Source organism: Labrus bergylta, chromosome 9, assembly GCF_963930695.1.
Source record: "Labrus bergylta chromosome 9, fLabBer1.1, whole genome shotgun sequence".
In the NCBI taxonomy this organism is placed as follows: domain Eukaryota; kingdom Metazoa; phylum Chordata; class Actinopteri; order Labriformes; family Labridae; genus Labrus; species Labrus bergylta.
This window is the reverse complement of record NC_089203.1, coordinates 17189136-17208975: the sequence shown is the minus strand read 5'-3', so window position 1 is coordinate 17208975 and position 19840 is coordinate 17189136. Positions and strand designations below refer to the sequence as shown.

The 19840-nt window shown below is 40.0% G+C and overlaps 3 protein-coding genes across 3 annotated transcripts; 1 reads left to right on the top strand and 2 right to left on the bottom strand.

Annotated features, from left to right (window-relative positions):
- Positions 1-44: 44 nt before the first annotated feature.
- ttc9c (tetratricopeptide repeat domain 9C) lies at positions 45-3440 on the bottom strand. Its single transcript, XM_065958743.1, has 4 exons — positions 3069-3440; positions 1908-2240; positions 1398-1580; positions 45-472 (listed from the first exon to the last, which is right to left on the bottom strand). The coding sequence occupies exons 2-4, from the start codon at positions 2236-2238 to the stop codon at positions 315-317; spliced, it is 672 nt and encodes a 223-aa protein (XP_065814815.1). The 5' UTR covers positions 2239-2240; positions 3069-3440; the 3' UTR covers positions 45-314.
- Positions 3441-4475: 1035 nt separating this feature from the next.
- Positions 4476-6496, top strand: mrpl18 (mitochondrial ribosomal protein L18). The gene is made up of 4 exons (XM_020635777.3): positions 4476-4721; positions 4861-5029; positions 5935-6169; positions 6252-6496. The coding sequence occupies exons 1-4, from the start codon at positions 4634-4636 to the stop codon at positions 6327-6329; spliced, it is 570 nt and encodes a 189-aa protein (XP_020491433.1). The 5' UTR covers positions 4476-4633; the 3' UTR covers positions 6330-6496.
- A 235-nt stretch (positions 6497-6731) lies between these two features.
- On the bottom strand, positions 6732-18859 carry si:ch211-203d1.3 (protein phosphatase Slingshot homolog 3). Its single transcript, XM_065958464.1, has 17 exons — positions 18695-18859; positions 17804-17964; positions 16322-16359; positions 16046-16217; positions 14338-14453; positions 14140-14208; positions 13253-13318; positions 12637-12819; positions 12449-12542; positions 12220-12348; positions 11921-11967; positions 11650-11796; positions 10559-10759; positions 10181-10385; positions 9707-9808; positions 9498-9587; positions 6732-8774 (listed from the first exon to the last, which is right to left on the bottom strand). The coding sequence occupies exons 2-17, from the start codon at positions 17849-17851 to the stop codon at positions 8637-8639; spliced, it is 1845 nt and encodes a 614-aa protein (XP_065814536.1). The 5' UTR covers positions 17852-17964; positions 18695-18859; the 3' UTR covers positions 6732-8636.
- Positions 18860-19840: the final 981 nt, after the last annotated feature.

The following is a 19840-nucleotide window of genomic DNA, read 5'->3' as shown; positions in this document are numbered from 1 at the left end:
TTGAGTAGTGCATAAGGAGTCCTCATATAGCTTTCAGAAGCATTTGAAATATTCAAACCCCTGCCCTTTTTGGCTAAAAAACAGCATTGTGTCCCTGTTGCTAGGAAACAGACTTTCCCATCCTATCCTTTCTATTTTCAGCAGCAGCATCTTTACTTTTCCATTAACCGTGTCAGTATTCTCTATAATCCACATTTCTCTCATTTCTGTTGAAAAGACATACGAGCACAAGTAGTTCAAGACGTGGGGACATTCTTCAGTTGATTTGTGATCAGTTGAGGTTGAACAGTCTGTATTCGGATGAGGGTAGCAGGCTAGACTCCCTCACCAGTTCTGTGGGTTTGGTTCATCTCTTCTACTGAGCTGCTCTTCAGGCTGGAGGAAAACATTCCTCGATACATGGCCTTTTCTTTCTGTAGCTCTTTATTCAGCTTCTCCTCTGCCCTCTGCAGGTGTTTCCTCACATTGGCATCTGTCACAGAAACAAATCAGAAGTTTAGACTTTCTTTCATCCCATAAGTTATAAAATATTTCTAGAAGGCAAAGACAAATTATGCTGGGTTTATATAATGCATCAGCTCTGTAAAATACCCAAATGTCCTTTGGTGAAAATCAGCATGTTGCTAAACAATCCCTCTGTACTTGTTAAATACTTGGTCTTGCAAAGATCAGCAAGGAATTATTAAACTGACTGGTACACAAAATTCAAGATCGGTTTTTGCATTCTCTGAATTTGCAGAGCAACACGTAATGTAAGTGACTGACAATCAATTTGGGACGATGTCCGTGATAAGAAGTTTAACCAGAGACCTTTTGACCCTCTGAACCTTTGAGCTAGCCTTGTCCATGTCCTTAAGCTAAACCCTGTGTGGTAGTGATTGTGTCATTCATACCATGACAAGAAATTACTTGAGCACATTTCTGAAACCTCTATTTCTCCAAGAGAATCAATTAAGCAGAGTGTTCACAGTGGATCACCTGATTAGAGTCCAAACAATCTTTTCTTCTCGAAGCTTAATGTATATCAAATATAAAACAAGATCAGTATCATCATTCCATTAACTTACTGTTACCCTCTATATCTATATCTATATATATATATATATATATAACAATGAGTAAGGTCTTTTTACCTGCTCTTTTGTAATGTTAACAGACAATGAGTAAGGTATTTTACCTGCTTTTTGTAAAGTGTCTTGAGATAACACTTGTTATGAGTTGAGGCTATACAAATAAATTGAATTGAATTGAATTATATCGTTCGCCTCAATTCTATTGTCCAATCAGTGACCACTGTAAATACTATGACTACTTATTGTGGTTATGTGGCAATTTTGCTATACATCAAAAAATATATACTGTAATGGACAGTCCTGATGTGCCGGCTCTTTTCTTACCATTAGGCTGCTCTCTGCAGGCCTGGGTCAGGTACTGTTTGGCAGCCTGCGCATCTCCCATCTCCAGAGTGGCTACTCCTGCCCTGTACAGTGCTTTAACGTCACCTGGTCGCCACTTCAAGACCCGCAGGCTGTACTCCCGCACACGAGCATAGTCAACACTCTGTTTCTGCAGCAAACAGGCTGAAAGAGATATACACATACGTATGTGTGGGTAAAAAAACAACAACATACAGCTCCAAGTTTCTCTCTTGATACAGTTAGTGAAAAAAGCTCCTTTAAAGAAGGTCACTGCTTTTGTGCATCACTGAATTTCAGAGTGTTTTTAAAGGGTGTTTTCACACTGAAATGATAATAAAAAAGGTCTCAATGGGATGCCAGTGATGACATTAAACTACTGAGCTGATTATTTACAAGCTAAATTTCAAGCCTAAAATTTTAACTTTAAAAGAACCCAGCACATATGTAAATCAGATGTAGTGAGATGTAACCCTGATTCTTGTTATCTACCAGCTAGGTTGTTGTAGCAGTCCACTTGTGTGTTTCTCAGTACAGCCTCCTGTTCAGAGGTGAGAGCAGGCATCTCAGGTCCAAACCCTTTCACTGAAGCCAGTACTTCCGAGTCGAGACTTCTTAGGACCAGCAGCGCTCGGTGATAACGGCCAATGGCTGAGCGGATGTTCTTCTCTTTATAAAATGTGTTTCCTTCCGTCTTCTTCTGAGCTGCTTCCTCTAACGAAGCCCACACTGGCTTAGCCGAAGTCTGACCATGTCCAGGAAAGATCGGCTCCTCTGCTGCCGCTCCCTGAACATCCATAGTCTCCTCTCCTGCAGCCTCCATTTCTGAAGAGAAGCAAGTAAACTGTTAAAATGTTTGTTTTTTGGTGATGGGAAAATGCTGGAGCGCAGTTACAGTTAATGAGCCTTTATCATTGTCTTTTGAAGTATATTCAGAAGCATTTTTCTCAATCACTCTACATACAGAAGAATAAAAGTAGTTCCCCACTGAGGTCTACACATTTCAAGAATGACAGATAGTGCTTAACTTGCATGAGCAATTATCCTGATTTTATTGACAGATAACTGCTATTTGTACTGGTCCTTTTCTTACTTATTATGTCTGTGAGTATTAATGTTTACTGCTGTAATATGTTGGACAATTAACCATCACATCAATACAAAAAAAAACTATGTGTTAGTTTCGTTTTGTATACCAGCAACCACCAAAAACCTACTTGAAGAATATTATGTTGAAAAGTTTTGTTTCATTTCAACTACTGCCACTTTTCTACCACTGACTTGTGTTTGCTTTGATAAAGAAAAGTTAAAGGTTTTGGTCACTTTGGAGTTCAGGTTGTCTGACAGCAGAAAACAGAGTCAGAGAGAAGACATGACTAAGGAAAGGAAACTAAGGAAAGGAAACATATTTGAAGCAACAACATTAGTAAACGTAGATTGTTTTGATCCACAGCTAAACGAGATAACACGCTAACTTCAGTTTACACACACAGATAAACACACACACAAACACAAACACACACACACACACAGATAAACACACATACACAAACGCTCGCTAATTATCCTTTTACACAAATTCAGTATACGAAATAATTTAAAGGTTTGGTGTATTTAAATGGCATTGTAAAAAAATAATAATAATAATCTCACCTGCCACGGAATTTATAATATTCACAAGCGATTTCTAGCAGGTTTTCAGATTTTCAGCTGCTGTCCGAGCACTTCCTCGTTTTCACATCCAGCGGTCGTAACTAAAACGTCATTACTCGTTACTGCCACACTAAGGCCGAAAATGGGATTACAGGTACAAGGTTTCATTAACGACACAGGCTGGTTGACATAATCTTTCTGTAATTTTATAAAATAAAATAAAAAAAGTTTGGAGTTCCCAAACTCTTCCATATTTAATCTTCCTATTTAAGACTAGTAATGCTTAGTTAAATCCTGGTTGTATATATTCACATTCCTATTTTTGATATTTTTTTTAGTACTTATTTACTTTGTAGTTAATATTATATTGTGTTTAGGTTGCTAATATTGTGTTTTTTACTCATATTGTGTGTTGGATAACCTGCTGCTGTAACGCCACAATTTCCCAGTTTGGGATCAATAAAGTAATTCTATTCTATACTGTCAAAAAGATGTTTATCAGAGTATATATTACTATGAATAGAGATCATTGACCTACAATCTACCTCTTACCTTGTTGAGATCATCCCTCACACTTACCACACAATGTAACATCATAAGACTACATGTATAATGACACATCAAAACATCAGAATTACAGGTCATTTCAATTCAATATTACAGGCCATAGAAATGTACAAAAATTAAGTATTATTACAAAGTCAATTCCGCAAGTTAAAGTGAATGTGGTGAAAGGCTACCTTATGATATGTTGATACCAAACTTTATAAAGTGTTTTTAACTTAAGTAAAGAAAATGGAAGATTACAATTATAAGAGCTCAGTTATCCTCTTCTATTAAAAGGGGATAAATCTATTAAACATTTGCCAAATAAAATTATTAAAATAATTAAAAAAACACACCTCATTTTCCCCATCTCACCTAGAGATAGTGTCTAATGAAATGAATTACATAGAGACAAAATCAATACAAGTTTCACAACACGGCCAGGCTACACAAGAGCTGAATTTACACAAACAACTGTGTTGGTTGAGAAAAAGGAAATAAGTCAAATCAAATTTATCTATAAAGCACATTTAAAAACAGCTACAGCTGACCAAAGTGCTGTAAAATACATTAAAAAAGAAAAAAAAACTTCAGATCACAACGTCCACAAGAGAGAAATATATATATGCATACATATATACAAATAAAAAGAAATAATATATAAAGAAAGCAACAAATAAATAAATAAAAGCAGAAATAAACATGTCTTTGTCGTCTATAAAGGTAGAGTCAATAGTTGAACTGACAGTGACATTTTTTTGAACCTCATAAATGAAAACATGCAAGCGGAACCTTTGGATCGCTAACATCTGCTTTTGTTAGGGCTGTTTGTAAAGTAGCACCAATTATCCAACCGGATGTTGTCCGAATGTCAAAGATGGCGACCCGCACGGCGGAGTGGATTCTTGTCTGAAGCCTGGGGTTGAATGGCATGCTGTAATATTTCGATGAATAGAAAGCTTTTTCGACTGTAAATTATATATATTTCAGTTTTAGATTTGAATACAGTTGAGAGGGGAATGGCTTTAAGAGGAATATGTCGCAGTGTCCGGCAGCTTTTGGGTCAAATTCATCAAAGTCGTCCGGCTGTAGTTTCTAATCAAACAGGTAAGTAATGTTTGTTACAGTTACCCGGATACATGCTACTTTTTAAATTAACGTGACCTACTTCAACACATGGTTATATTTGGACCACGCATCCTGACTGACTGACAGTAATGTGACTTTTCATTATTTTAAACTCCAGCTCGATGTTTGAGTCAGGCAGCGTCTGAGCCGGAGCCCAGCGCTGAGCATAACGAAGCCGTGAATCCGACCTTTGAGAACAGAAACCCCCGGAACCTGGAGCAGCTGGCTCTGGCTGTGAAGGACCGAGGCTGGAAGACGAGCTGGCCCCACAGGGAGTTCTATCACAGGTGTGTCATTATGTAGGTCTACCACAGGTGTGTCATTATGTAGGTCTACCACAGGTGTGTCATTATGTAGGTCTACCACAGGTGTGTCATTATGTAGGTCTATCACAGGTGTGTCATTGTGTAGGTCTACCACAGGTGTGTCATTATGTAGGTCTATCACAGGTGTGTCATTATGTAGGTCTATCACAGGTGTGTCATTATGTAGGTCTATCACAGGTGTGTCATTATGTAGGTCTATCACAGTTGTGTCATTATGTAGGTCTATCACAGGTGTGTCATTGTGTAGGTCTATCACAGGTGTGTCATTATGTAGGTCTACCACAGGTGTGTCATTATGTAGGTCTACCACATGTGTGTCATTGTGTAGGTCTATCACAGGTGTGTCATTATGTAGGTCTACCACAGGTGTGTCATTGTGTAGGTCTACCACAGGTGTGTCATTATGCAGGTCTACCACAGGTGTGTCATTATGCAGGTCTACCACAGGTGTGTCATTAGGCAGGTATGTCATTATGTAGGTCTACCACAGGTGTGTCATTATGTAGGTCTACCACAGGTGTGTCATTGTGTAGGTCTACCACAGGTGTGTCATTGTGTAGGTCTACCACAGGTGTGTCATTATGTAGGTCTACCACAGGTGTGTCATTATGCAGGTCTGTCTGCTGAACTGATAGAATAGGACTGTTCTTGGTCTGTCAAAATGTTAATGTTGTGTTTCATAAATCTTCTTTTACTGAATATGTAGAGAATATAATTGCAGCCAAAATTGTGATTTTCTCTTTAATAATTTTAGTTACAAAGTGTTTTGCTAAGCATCTACTTCTACTGAGTATAATTCCTCCCATGGTATTCCTCTTGTGTATCTATGTTCTGCTTTATCATGATGGTCTCTCTAATCTTTCCAGGCTGGTGTTTTCTCGCACTCAGCACCATGTGACGGCAGAAGTGTTCTCCAGCACCTCTTCTGACCCGGTGGTTACCTGTTCCACTCAAGAGTGGGCGGTGAAAAAGGAGCTGCCTTCCACACGCTGCGTGGCAGCATGTCAGGCTGTGGGCGAGGTGCTGGCACAGCGATGCCAGCAGGCTGGCATCACCCGGATGGTTTACAGGGAAATTCCCTGGGCGTATCGCTCTAATGCTGTGAGTTCATACAGAATTTGTTAATTTCTTTGATTTGTCTTTTTTCCCCCTTAAACCTTCATGTTTTCCTTTTCTTTTATAGGTTCAGTCTTTCAGGACAGCGATGAAAGAAGGAGGAATTATTCTCAGTGAACCCAGAAGAAAACACATTGGTACCTGAATCTATCACTTAAGCTGTTTTGTTAAACCGTCTACTTCCCCTTCCTCACAGCTCTTGAAAGTGTGGCTATGCTGAGATAAAGTGACCAGCGCCAACACTCTGGAAAGAAAAATCAAATAAAATGGAAGTTGTGTTTTTCTCTTGTGTATAAAATATCTGTGAACAAATCAGTTATCCTCTGGTGCATTATTCATAAAGAAAAATTACAACACAGTTAATTTGAATATAATCTATATTTTCCTCTCTTAGTGCTCATTTGAAGCGGCAGAGGTTCAGAGTGTGCAGAGCTTAACATAGTGGTTCCCAACTTCTTGTCCTTGGGAGCTCCGCCTGCTTTTAAGAAAAATCTGAGCCCCTCCAAGGACCCACTGGGAACCAGTGACATAAGACATGGACAGGATATTGAAAAAGAATCCTTTAATCATAACACAACTAGATGTTGGCTCAGGCAGTGTGAACAGTGTGTGTTGTGGGCAGAGGTGTCAAGTAACTTAAGTAGAAATTTTGGGTATCTATACTTCACTGGAGTAATTATTTTTCAGCCGACTTTTTACTTCTACTCCTTACATTTTCACACAATTATCTGTACTTTCTACTCCTTACATTTAAAAAATAGCCTCGTTACTCATATTTCATATCGGTTTGTTTTCAGTCCGGCTTGTCATCGTTAAAAAAACACAAAAAAAACCTATCCAGATAAATCGCGCCATCCGGATAGAGTGAAATCTGATTGTGGTTGGATGAGAAGTATAAACATATACCATTCCGACACTATTGGTTTGTACGGGAGCCATCGCACTTGCACATGACACAAATCACTTCACACTTCAGCAAGGAAATAGCAGACGTATGTAGCCTAGTACGAAGATGTCCGTGGCAGAGACTCAAGAGAACTTGAGCGAAATGTCCCAAGTTTGTACATTTACACTCCAATAAAGGCCAAATTTTTCAACATCAACATTTTAATATAACATTATGGCCTTTAGAAAAATGTTTTTTTTGGGGAGGTGGGGTAGTGCACTATAGGCCCCTGTGCGTGGCCTAAGCTTTTGTCCTTAATGGCATTTTTTTCCTCTTACATTACTTTTACTTTTATACTTTAAGTAGTTTTGAAATGAGTACTTTTACACTTTTACTTGAGTAAAAAGCTTGAGTTGATACTTCAATTTCTACAGAAGTCTTTTTAAACCCAAGTATCTATACTTCTACCTGAGTAATGAATGTGAATACTTTTGACACCTCTGGTTGTGGGATTATAAAGTGCATGTTTTCTTCATTGGTGAGCATGCAAATTAAATGTAAATTAGCTTGGGTTCATTAGCTTAAAATGGGAATATTCATACATCAGCATCGAGTGATCCTCAGATTTTAAAACAGTGTACTGAATAATTTACCCATAAGAAGGTATATATAAATACAGAAAACCCTGAACAAGTTGGTCTTGCATGTCGGTATAAAAACAATTAACATGCTCACAGGAAATCAGCAGTTACATACGCATTACGTGTACATGCATAACTTTGGGAATTACATTTATACTGCAATCACACCAAGTGAGAAACAGCAGAGGATACAAACAATATACAGCCTCCACATTGTAGTAAAACCATTAAAAACACCATCACAGGGTCATGTTTCTCAGGCTGAAGGCACTCATACAGTCCTGGTGATTAAAAGAAAAAAGACATTCCTTTTCTAACAAAGTACTGACAATAAAGATTGAAAACATTATATATATTCATTGGCACATAGGAATAAATTGTTTGGCAAACAGATTCATGCCATTAAACTGGCACTGACTTGGTAATTAATAAACAGCTTGGATACAGTGAATTTGTCCCGTCTGTGGACAACCTGGAAAAGACTTCTGATAAGAATATAAGACACATTTAAAACGGTCTGCCTTGAATCAGCAGCATACAGCATCACATTAACAAAGGAAAGGAGAACAGTAATTGCATAGATATCTCTGGAGTGATGACAGAAGAGCCAAAGTACGGAACAAGGGAGACGCACCACAGAGGGAGAGACCTGTTCTTCTAAATGTGGTAAGTTATGTTCTGAAGATAGTATACAAAAACACAATACAATTTACACTTTGATGAAAAGTGAACAAAGAAATGAAAAAACATAAATTAAAGCTTATAAAATCGAAACAAAAAGCCAGAACTTATCAGTGTATAAAGGAACCTTGGCATGTTACTGGAGCACATTATTCAGGTGTGGACTCCATCATCAAATGTGTTTTCTCCCCTTCTCGTCTCCCTCCCTCCTGTAAATCGCTGCTCTCTCACCGCTTTGATCACTTTAGGGTTCACTTTGTCCGCTGTCCCGCAAACTCCCTGGTTCAGGTGAAACATCCACACATGCCCTTTGGTGAGAGAGACCCCGTCTCCCCTGGCTACGTCTCCGCTGCCGTGGAGACCGCCTTGGGCTGCCAGGCAGCTTTGAAAAGAACAAAATGTGAAGGCATAGATTAAAGCTCAGAGGAAATGAATGTGTACTGGCACACATCTTCAGGTACAATTAGATGATTAGAAGAAAATAAATGGCAAACATTTGACAATTTTTGGTATTTCCGTTTTTTTTCCAAGCAAAAATGTCAAACGTTTGCTGGTTGAAAGCTCTTAGAAGTAATGATTTACTGCTTCTGTGTTATTTATGATAATACCTTAAGAGGCTGTGATTTTCAGAATGATGGACAAAAGGAGATTTTATTAAAGCTAAATTTTCACAGCCCCAAATTTAGCTTTAAATAAATCTTTATTAATTAGATTAGACAAATATTAATTAATTAATTAATTAAAAAAGTGTTATAATTTTATAGTTAAAGGTTAAGTTGCAGCCTTCACTTACGTTAGCGACTCATAGCAACAAAAGCTGTAACATTACAACCAGTTCACATGTAGAAACTGGACATTTAAATGTTTCCTGGATCGTAACTTTCCACTTTAAAAGACAACTAGTTGAGTGGACAGTTTTGAACAGAACCAATAGACTCAGAAGAAAACAGTGGATTCACAATTCCTTTAGTGCTTTAGTCCAGGTATCCTGTACCTCTTTTTTTTTTTATACACAAGGGTTGTCAAAATGTTCTAAACTCACAGAGCAGCTATTGGTGTTTGCACAGTACAGAGTTTTAAAGGAAGACGACAGGGCTTTATTTACCTGTCCTTTATCCACATCATCCAGGTCACTGATGGACTGCATGAGGGAGAAGAGGTTCATCCTGCCACTGCGATTAACACTTGCAGCAACCTTGAGATGAGAAGGAGAAAAAAAAAAAAAAAAACAGTGACCAATAAAAAAAACCCAGTGAAGATACATTTCTTCAAGTGCAGTGAGTAAAAAAACACAGAAACAGAAAGTGTGCTTACCTTGTCTGGTTCATTTATTGTGATTACAGGACTGGCATCAGTTGGTCCCATCTGACTGGGTCCTTGGTTGGTGTCAGACATCTGTGAGGGCCCAGTAAACACCTGGATGGATGAGGGAAGATGAAGAAGAAAATTCAGTTTGGTGCTCTTTGGCGCCAACTGAAGGTCTCAGAGTGCAACTGCACTGTCATAAGACGTGCAGTGCTGTTAGCCTCAGCCATTGTATCAAACGGTACTAAGGTGGGGTAAAATGGCTAGTGTCGTATGTACTCGACGCACCAGAACCCCAAAGTCCCAAACTTACAAAGAGCTACAGTAGGCGACCAGGGCGATCTGTGGACATGGGAGTGACGCTGTTCTGCCTGTTTTAAGTTGTTGTACTATTAGGTCGACTTTGAAACGACTATTTTAAAGGTGGAAGTTACACATTGTTGCTTGAATTACTAATGAAAAAATATTGATGTATTTAAATACCTCAGTATCTTCTGCTGAATCTTCTTTTTCATCTGCACTCTCCTCATCCTCCTCGTCAAATTCAAGTTCCTCATCATCCTCCTCCTCTTCCTCTTCCTCTTCTTTGTCCTCTGGCTTTTCTTCCTCTCCTTCCTCCTTGTTGCGCACCGACTTTTGCCTTTGGTCTCTAGACTTTCGCCTCCAGAGAGCGCTGTGGCGCTGCTGGCTGAAAAGATGAAGAACGTACAGCACAACCATCTTCATATAAACCCAAATATCAACAAACCTTGAAAGTCAAATAAATTGGCAAGCTCATAAATATGCTGGATGTATATGCGTATATTCTTTTTCATTTCTGCTTTTATCACATAGAACATCACAGCTGATGGAAAGCCTCACCTTGCAACGAGGATGCCATTGTAGGTCTGGAGCTGTTTCATGAAGCCCTCGTTGGGCTTTATGATGGACCGGCGGTCTCTAACATAGTTCATCGCCACATCCATAGTCCAGCGTTCCTGCTTCATGGCATATGCAATCACAGTAGATGCAGATCGAGAAACACCCATCTTACAGTGCACCAACACCGCCTGTCCACTTCTTCTATAACACACAAACGTAAAAAAAAAAAAAGATTGCTTCTTGGTTTTTGGTGATTGAACTTTAAAAATAGGAAGGATAAAGGTTATAAATCCAAAGATACCCTGCTGCATTTTGCATGTTTATGTGGCCACAAAATGCGATGCAATTAAATAATAAAAGGAGAGCACAAAGTCATTGTGTGACATCACAAAGCTGCAAAACTGGATGTAAAGTAAAGTTTATCATGTAAAGAAACACTGATTCATTTTGTAAAACATGTATCCACTTTCTGGTGGATTAGATTAGAAGACCCTTAGGAGACCGCTAATCTGGCTCTGTCTGAAAGGTTAAATACAAATACACCTTCCTGCAACCTCAAAGCCCTCTATAAAACAGAATGTCCCATGTGTGAACAATAAGCTGTTTTTTCCCCACCTCAGGGTGTTATATTTGGGACTATTTTTTAATAGAGTATCCACTGGTAGCCTGGCAACTGCTAAGAGCCTAGATATAGTCTGGCAGCTTTAGAGGTGCTTATTTTGGAACCGCTGACAGCTTGACTTCCCTCCACTGCTAGTCTTTGTGCTAAGCTAACCATCTTGAGTGTCATGCTTCATATTCGGCAGAAATGCTCAAAGTGATATCAGTTTACTGTAACTGTAAATGTACTGTAACTCTACTATAAAGTCAATTAGTGTTTTTCCATAAAATACACAACTCTTGCTTTGAAAGGACTGTTGACAAACTGCCCTGGTATTGTGTAACAATACAGAAAGCTTTTTTTCTATCGCGTGTCGGCACAAATTATTTTAGTTTCCCCTTCTGACTTCTGATGTAATTTAAAAGTATAATGCGTCTTCACTAGTGTGTATTTTATGCTCTTTCTGATGTCTGTGGATCTTCAGGACAACCTTGCAGTGTTGATGAAGTTGTACGTGTCCGGCCAGTGAAACAGCAGGTCGGTGGCTTCTACATCATACACTCTGATGTTCATATAAATGAAGGACTCTGGGAAAAAGTTGTCGATCTCCCTCGTTATATTTAGAATATAGCCCACACTGAAAAAAAACACACAGACACAGAGTAGTGATTCAGAATAAGATAATGCACAATGGGTATTAACCATGCCAGGAGGAAACAGTACACCGAGCTGCATTAAGGGTTGCAGTTGGAATCACTGACTTGTTTTTCTGCAGCTCCTCGAAGTTAGCTGCGTTCCACTCAGAGCCCTGAAACCAGAGGAGGTGGAGAGGTTCAGTCTAGGGCACAGAAGGCAAAAAAAAAAGAAAAGGGCCTACACAGTTGTCTTCCCTATCGCTGTCAACACACATCTCCCAAATAGAGGAAGTAACAGTCACATGAAAATCCTATTGAAAGCAGATTTCCGTCAGAGAATTGACTGAAGTTTAAGAAGAGACTCTCGGTTTGAGGGTCAAACAAAAACAAAAAAGTACAGTCTCTGAATGCAAACCATCACTCACCAGATAAAGGTGGTCAAATATTTTGGAGGGTTTGTCCATCTGAGCCATGGTGACCAGGATCTCATTGTCAATGTACTCCGTATAGGGTCTCATGTCGAAGCCGATCCTGGTCTTCAGGGCAGAGTGCACCTAAGGAAAGATTAAAGCAAGTACAAAAACATTTGATTTCTTCAAGCATGCTCTACTATACTCAAGTGTAGTAGCCAACTTCCTCTTTTTTGTGTCTCACCATTTTAGATGTGAGGTTATCCAGGTCTTCAGTCCTCATGATGTCTCTCAGGTGCTCTTTGATCAGTCCTTCACAAGAAGTCCGTTCTGCAGAGCTTTTCACACCATGAGGAGAAAAATGAGCACCGGCAGACATGTGACCACAAGAATTTACCATTATTTTGTTTCAACTTTTTTTCTTCTTCTTACGTCTGTCCATCACTGTCCCTGCGGACCGACTCCAGGTCGTTCATGGCCTCCCACTCGTTGAGGCAGAACCGGTCTGACTTGATGTGTTGGTGATAGTGTTCGGCCCACTCGAGGCCATTTCCTGGGATCACAGCGGCATTCACTGCCCGCTCACAGCAGCCGTGCAACGCCTGCAACACTGACCTTACAGCCACGCAGATGGTAAGTATTAGGGCAGGTGATAATTTATGCATGAGACCAATGGAAATCTTAAAACAGGCAACAGAAGTTGAAAACACACTTTCGCAGCTCTTTAGCACCTCTAAAGCTGCTAAAGCTGTTGTATGAGGTTCTAACTAATAGTCTGTGTTTAACCTTAAGTAGATGACAGTCAGTGAGGCTCCTGTTCGAAAAAGGAAACCAGATTTCTTACACAAAAGCTAAGCTATGTACAGCTGTACACAGGATGAGTAATACATAGACTGACAGTTGATAAGTACCCCAAACAACCCCGCTTCAAAATAGTAATTTCATTGCTGGTGAAGAATGTGACAGTTCAGTTGAAGTGATGCGCTCAGTGCCGTTGTCAAGGCACTGACGTCATTGACAGTGACTCAAGGGTGTCAGCATTTCTCACCACATGGTCTGCATGGAAACAGGCTTAAAAATTCTGGACTCTTCAGCTGAGGTCACGCTGAAACCACTGTGGGAAAAAAGGACAGACATATGAGTAATGAGTAGCACATCAGAGAAAGTTTGGATGACAGGAAGCATTGTTGGACAGACAGAGAGATTATTCATTTATTCAGTGTAAATTTGTGACAGTTCTTGTGAAGTGGATGAACATGTGAGGATAGAGAGAGAAAGTGTGTGAAAGAGAGGGAGAGAGAGAGAGAAAGCGAGAGAGAGAGAGACACAGAGAGAGCATTAGCGTGGGTTAGAGGTGTGATTCTGCCAAATGTGGGTGAACATGCAGAGTGTTTCTTACATGTCACACCAAACTATGACAGCTCAGTAGTTAAAACACAATCGATCCATCACACTGTGAGAGCATAGATCATTTTGGAAGTGCTAGTTTTGAAGCTCCTTTCTTTACTTTCTCCCGGTAATCAACAGATAAAGTGTCTCCACATTTAAAGCCAACAGTGTGACCAGTGGCCTGAAGCAAATGAAAAGCCCCAAATCATAGCGATAACAATCCCAGGTCACTAAAAATGACACTAACAGTTACAAGTAGCAACATTTAGTGTTCTATATTTGATTTCCCTGAACACAGAAGCAAACACTCTACTTTCTTTTCATTGCAAAACAATCATGATCCCCTGCTTATACGTATAAGGGTCTGAGAGAGTGAAATGTATTAGGAATGATTCGGCTCCATAAATAGACACATTACTCCTTCACATTATCTCTGGCTGGTGGCCCAGACATCAGTCTGCTGCGTCTGTGCTGCAGCCTCTTAAAAAAAACTCCTTGCTCGTGCTTTAAAATGTGATCCTCGTTCCTGTTTGAAATGTTTCTTACCCGTCTCCGTCCAGGTAAACCTGTGTGTCGCTCCATACAGGAAGAACCAGGCCGATGGTGCACTGATCACTGCAGAGAGGGAGGACACAGAGACCCGAGGTAAGGAAATACTAAAACGACACCGTATTAGCTAAATTGACCTTTCTTATCTTGTGTTTTCGTTCTGACACATAACACCAGCTTCTTAGTTACACACACCTGTCTGAGTTGGGGAAATCCATTCCCAGCAGGATGCTCTCCTGTTTGTTTCCGAGGGTGGAGACAACGATCAGATATCTGACTCTGACCGAGCTGATGGACTCCAACTGCACTGCCTGCATGACAGAGTGCAGAGAACAAGAAGGCGTAAAATACTGAAAGCAGAGTGAGGAAGAAACAGGAGTGCAAACATCTAAAATCAATAAAATGTCGATCTTTTCTCTCAGGTTTTACGTTGCCCATTAACCCAAATAAAAAAGTTTAACTGCACACAGTGAAAAAAATAACTTCCTTTTGGGTATTTTCCTGCCATGGAATTTTCTGTAATTTTGGAAGATGAATGTTTTACCATTCTTGCTTGTTGTAGGATTTGAGATGTTCAGCAGTTTAGAGTCTCCTTTGCCTTTTGTTACGCTTCATAATGCTCCAAACATTTTCAATGGGTGACAAGTCAACTGTGCGCTGATAACAAGCTGGATGGTCCCTGTCCTCTTAAGCCCAGAGAATGGGGCGTCCAGGATCTTTCGATTTGCCTCAGTCCATTTTAAATGAGACTGGACTCAGAGAAAGCGGCAGCATTTCTGGATCTGATTTATAAACAGTTTCCTCTTTGCATGGTCAAGCTTCAGCTTATAGTTATGAATGTAGGGATGCCATGTGTATACTGACAATGGTTTTTGGAAGAGCTACTAAAGCCATGCAGTGATGTCCACTCAAGAATCATGTCTGTTTTTAAGCCAGAGCCATCACTGGACCTGAACATCATTGCCACCCAATATTGGTTTTTGGTCTTGTCCCCTGCTCTCAAGATTATTGGAATCTTTAGATCATTCTATGTAATTTTCAGTCTTTCACAGACTGGTGTATCCCTCCCCATCTTTCCTTCAGAAAGACTCAGCCTCTCTGGGATACTCTTTCTGACATTTTTAAAACATGTTGTCAAAAAGAATGTCATTTCTAAGTTTTAACAGTAGACATGTTGTCTTTGTGTAATTTTAAAATCAAATAGAACTCCTATGGCATTTTAATGTTTCGCAAATAATCTCATTATGTCTTTATTCACTTTTTACACAACACACCAACTTTTTTTGAATTTGGGGTTGTATATCACATTGATAAGGTGTGATGTGTGTGTGTGTGTGATGGTTAGCACTCTGATTCTCTGCTCTGGTTCATCCAATCAAACGCTTGTTATTCACAGGTAATCTACATGACCAATGACAAGGCTGGAGCCTCCTGCTTGTGTGACTCTCTGGTCTCTGCTGAATGTAAAAATGCAGACATTTCTTCTAATAGAGAAGAGGTGAACAGTCTAAACTGGGTCTGATTGTTTTATTTGTTACCATGTTTGTCACTGACGACACCATGCTCTTCAGCTCCCATAAGCTCTAAACCAAACTGTGTGGAATTATTTATGTAAGGGAGCATGAGACCAGGGAGGCTGTGGCAATGAAAGCTGGGTTTGGCAACCAGCTGAATAAATGTATTCATGTAGCTGAGAGCATAGACGATTAATGTATATCATGCCGTAAACAAGGAATCCATTGTGCATGTGTCACACCATTGCATATACCCGATCCACTGCATAAGAACAGCCTCAGCCCTAGAGTGAACTCAGCGTACTGATATATACTTATGGGAGATAAGTAAACACCACTTTGTTCCTGATCTGATTTTGCAAATAGTGCACGTAAACACACGTCCTCACCAGCTTGATTGTATCTTCTGGTCTGAGCTGTTCCACCATGGCATGAATCTGCCTGTGGCGTTTGTCTGACGCTTCATCACGTTCTTTCCCTGGAGAGGTCTCCTCGTCAAGGCACTCTCTCTCGCCCTCTTCCAGCTGAAGGACAGCCCCCTTCACAAGGGCAAAGCTCTCTCTACACACAGACAATGATCAGTTAGCATGATGCTACTGGGATCTTCTAACTGGGAATCATTTTTGTTGGATTACAATTCAAGGACCAGACAGGAGTGCATCTACCTTTTCTGAAGTCTTCCTCGGTTTTTGAAGCCTTCATCCTTTGAAAATAAAATAAAATACAAGGATGCCTCATGTCATGAAGAATACTAAATATCACACATAACCTCTTCAGTTGTTTTGGAGCTGAGATTCCTTTTTTTTAATTTGCTACAAACCCCATTTTGCTATCTTGCTTTCATACTTTTTTGTTTTAAAAGTGACAGGTTTTAAGATTATGAAAAGTCTTATTTTAAGTTTTAGGTCAAACAGTGTGTTAAATATCTGCTGTGCAGCTTGTTTGTAACTGTAAAGAAGAGTTGTCATATTAACATCCACCTTCTAACAAAGCTGATGCTGAAGTATCACACAAATCCAAATGAAAAAAAACACACAAGAACACTATATACACTATACATTACAATTCACTATATCTAATGCTCCCAAAAGGACTGATTTCTAACTTGATACAAAAAGGAGGAGAAAGTGTGTGCAACGTTTTTCCTGTTAGAAAAATGTATACACAAGAGGCCGGAAAACATGTTCTGTAACTGCTTGTGGACTGTTTGGGTGAAATATGGTGCAACATAGATAAGATGCAGAGGAAGACTGAAGTGAGGTCTGAAGAGACAGATACAGAGTGACATGTGAACAAAGGGAAGGACACACTGAAGGGGAAGAAGAGAAGTACATATATTTTAAGTAACAAAACCGATATAACAATAAAAGAGTGAGAGGTTGGGGGGGGGGGAGCAGTAGCAACAAAAGTTTACAGAGAAAGAAACTGGAGACAGTAACATTCAGTAACATTACCTGTTACGCAACTGACAAGTCCAGACAGAGTCAAGAAAAAAAAAATAATAAAGAAGAGAAGAGGGCAGGAGCCAGGAGAGGAACGATGAGGGTTTGAAGAAGAAAAAATAAAAGAGAAAGCACAGGTTAAGATAATAAAGCGATTCGATTCTGTGACAATGTATGCAAAAAGATAAGAGCAACAATTTAGTCGGTTATGGTTAAGTTGGCAATGACGAAGACTGTGAAGGAAAGCGAGTTCAATTCATGAGACAACATGAGAGTTAAAGACAGATGCTGGTGATACAGTGGTGGTGTGGTTATATGCCTTATGTAAATATGTGTGCATTAAACTAATACCGTGGCAGTGAGAGTTCAGACTGACAGAAGACGATCCAATCACTCAGGGAATTCTTTTGATGAGAGTATAGATGTTTATCTGTAAACCCACTGATGCACTCACAACCCTGAGAAACACCGCAGGCTCTTTATTATTCAGGCTATTTTTGTGCTAAAATCCACAAAGGCACATAATCAGGACCAACTTCTCTTCATGCAGAACTTGAAGGGTCCTCCATTATTAACACTTCTTACTCACTTAGTTCTGCATCATTATTTATAAAGAAAAGAAAAAAACCTTCACAAATCTGACTAGATAACGCAACGTAACCCACTTGTTTATGTCAACTAAAGATTGCAAAAAGCTGAACTCACGGGAGCGGTGGCGATGGATGGGATCCTATGCAGGGTCAACAGAGCCATGGCACAGTACAGGTATGTCTCCACTAAACCTGCAGCAGCGGGCAGGTTCAGACAAGCTCTGCAGGCTCCTCAGCCAAAAGTGTGTAGAGGGAGGGGCAAATTCTGTTTTAGTTCTGGAATGACACATGGATATTTAATTACAACCAATAAATCAGCTCAATACCAGAGATTCCAACAGATGAATCAGATGACCTGAAGTAGAATTTTTTTTATGAATCGGAAAACAATAGTTTTAAGAACTGCTGTTGTTTGATCCAGCAATATGACCAAATGTGGGATCTACAACACAAAGCATCAGAGATTTGATGTTGCCGTTTTTATTACACCATCATGAGGATATAACTAATAAACATGTTCAATATTATGATGACGAGGTATTTTGGATATTCAGCTCCCTTCCTGAGTTCAAATTGCATAATTTAAATTACAATAGCCTTCAAAGACCTGCAATCAGCCAAACTAAAATCTTGCCATAAATGGTTTCTTGAGTGTGTGGACTGTTGACCATCAACATGGCACGAGTGAGTGGTTACGCCTTCATTATATGGCTGCAAGTATTTGATATGGCTTCAGCTCGTCGCTTGCAGATAATACGCAGGTTTATATCCTGTTTTTTCTTTAACATACGAGTAATCTTAAAGAGTAATTTAAAAAAAACCCTGCGTGACGAGCTGAAAGCGGACAGTGGTTCGTTTCTACAACAAAACATAAACAAGAAGCGGTGTAGTCGGCAACACACAGTCTGAGCTAACAGCTGACGACACTGTAAGCCTCTGCAGTGTACAAGACAACATTTATTTATTTAAAAAATATATATATTCCAGAAACGACCATTTTTCTTACCTTTCCCTTTTGTGGTCCCAGCGTTGATTTCCTGCTTGTAAGCTTCTTGTTTGTTTCCCAAGCACTCAGAGCTCCTTATTCCGCCCTCTGTCGCTTCGAGAGAGAGGACTTCACCATTTACAGCTCAGCTGCTGCCCCAGTGGAGGAGACGCCGAGCAGTCCGAGCACGAGAACAGGAAATGTACGAAAGGACTTACGTCATACGCAGGCAAGCGGTGAGCGACGTCGTTACACTTACCGACGAGGAGAAAAGCACGGGTTGTAGCCTACTTGTACATAATTTAATCTTTGAAAGAAAACCCATAGGGGAGGAGGTGGTGGATTAATTAATTAATTAGCCATTTGTTTAATTTGTCACTGGCAGCATGAGGGAGGTCTGTGAGGGCATGAAAATCATCACAGGCTGCAAGAAGGGCAACAGAGGACGGGGACATTGTGAGAGCAAACCTGCTCAACCTGTTGTTGTTGGGGTTTTTTTAACAGGCTTCACTGCCCAGCCACTACAGAATAGTGTTTGTACTTTCTGAGAAGGCTGGGGTCCTTCCGCATTTGCAAAAAGCTGCTGCAGAGCCACTGTGTCCTGTTTTCTACTGGAGAGGAAGCAGAAAGAAGAGGGATGCAGTAGATAGACTGGAAGGCTTCCTCTGTGGATGACACAGAGCTGGACTCTCTGGTGATAATGGCAGAGAGAAGGACTCTGGACAACACCCACCACCCCTCTGCACAGCACCTTGACCAGGCAGAAGAGTGTGTTCAGTGGCTGCTGTCACAATCCTGCTCCACATACTAGAGAACTCTTTCGTCCCCTTGACCATACGATTGTACAACACCTCAGCAGAGTTCTTGGACTTAAAGCAGCTGTATTAAAGAGACAGTCTCTAGTTGGACAGTTTAATGTTTATCTCGACAAATAATATATTAGCACAATTGCACCTTGAAGTATGTACAGACTTCTTCGTTTCAGACACTGCTGTACCTTCTATCTATCTATATATTGGTCATTGGTGAAGAAGACACGGTACACGTACAGTATTTAAGGTAGTAATTATGTAGGCTATATTTAGCTCACTTAAGTGCTGTACATCAGTTTGGGTTGTATTTCCTTTTTTAAACAATCCATTGAATTATTGATATAGCCTACTGATA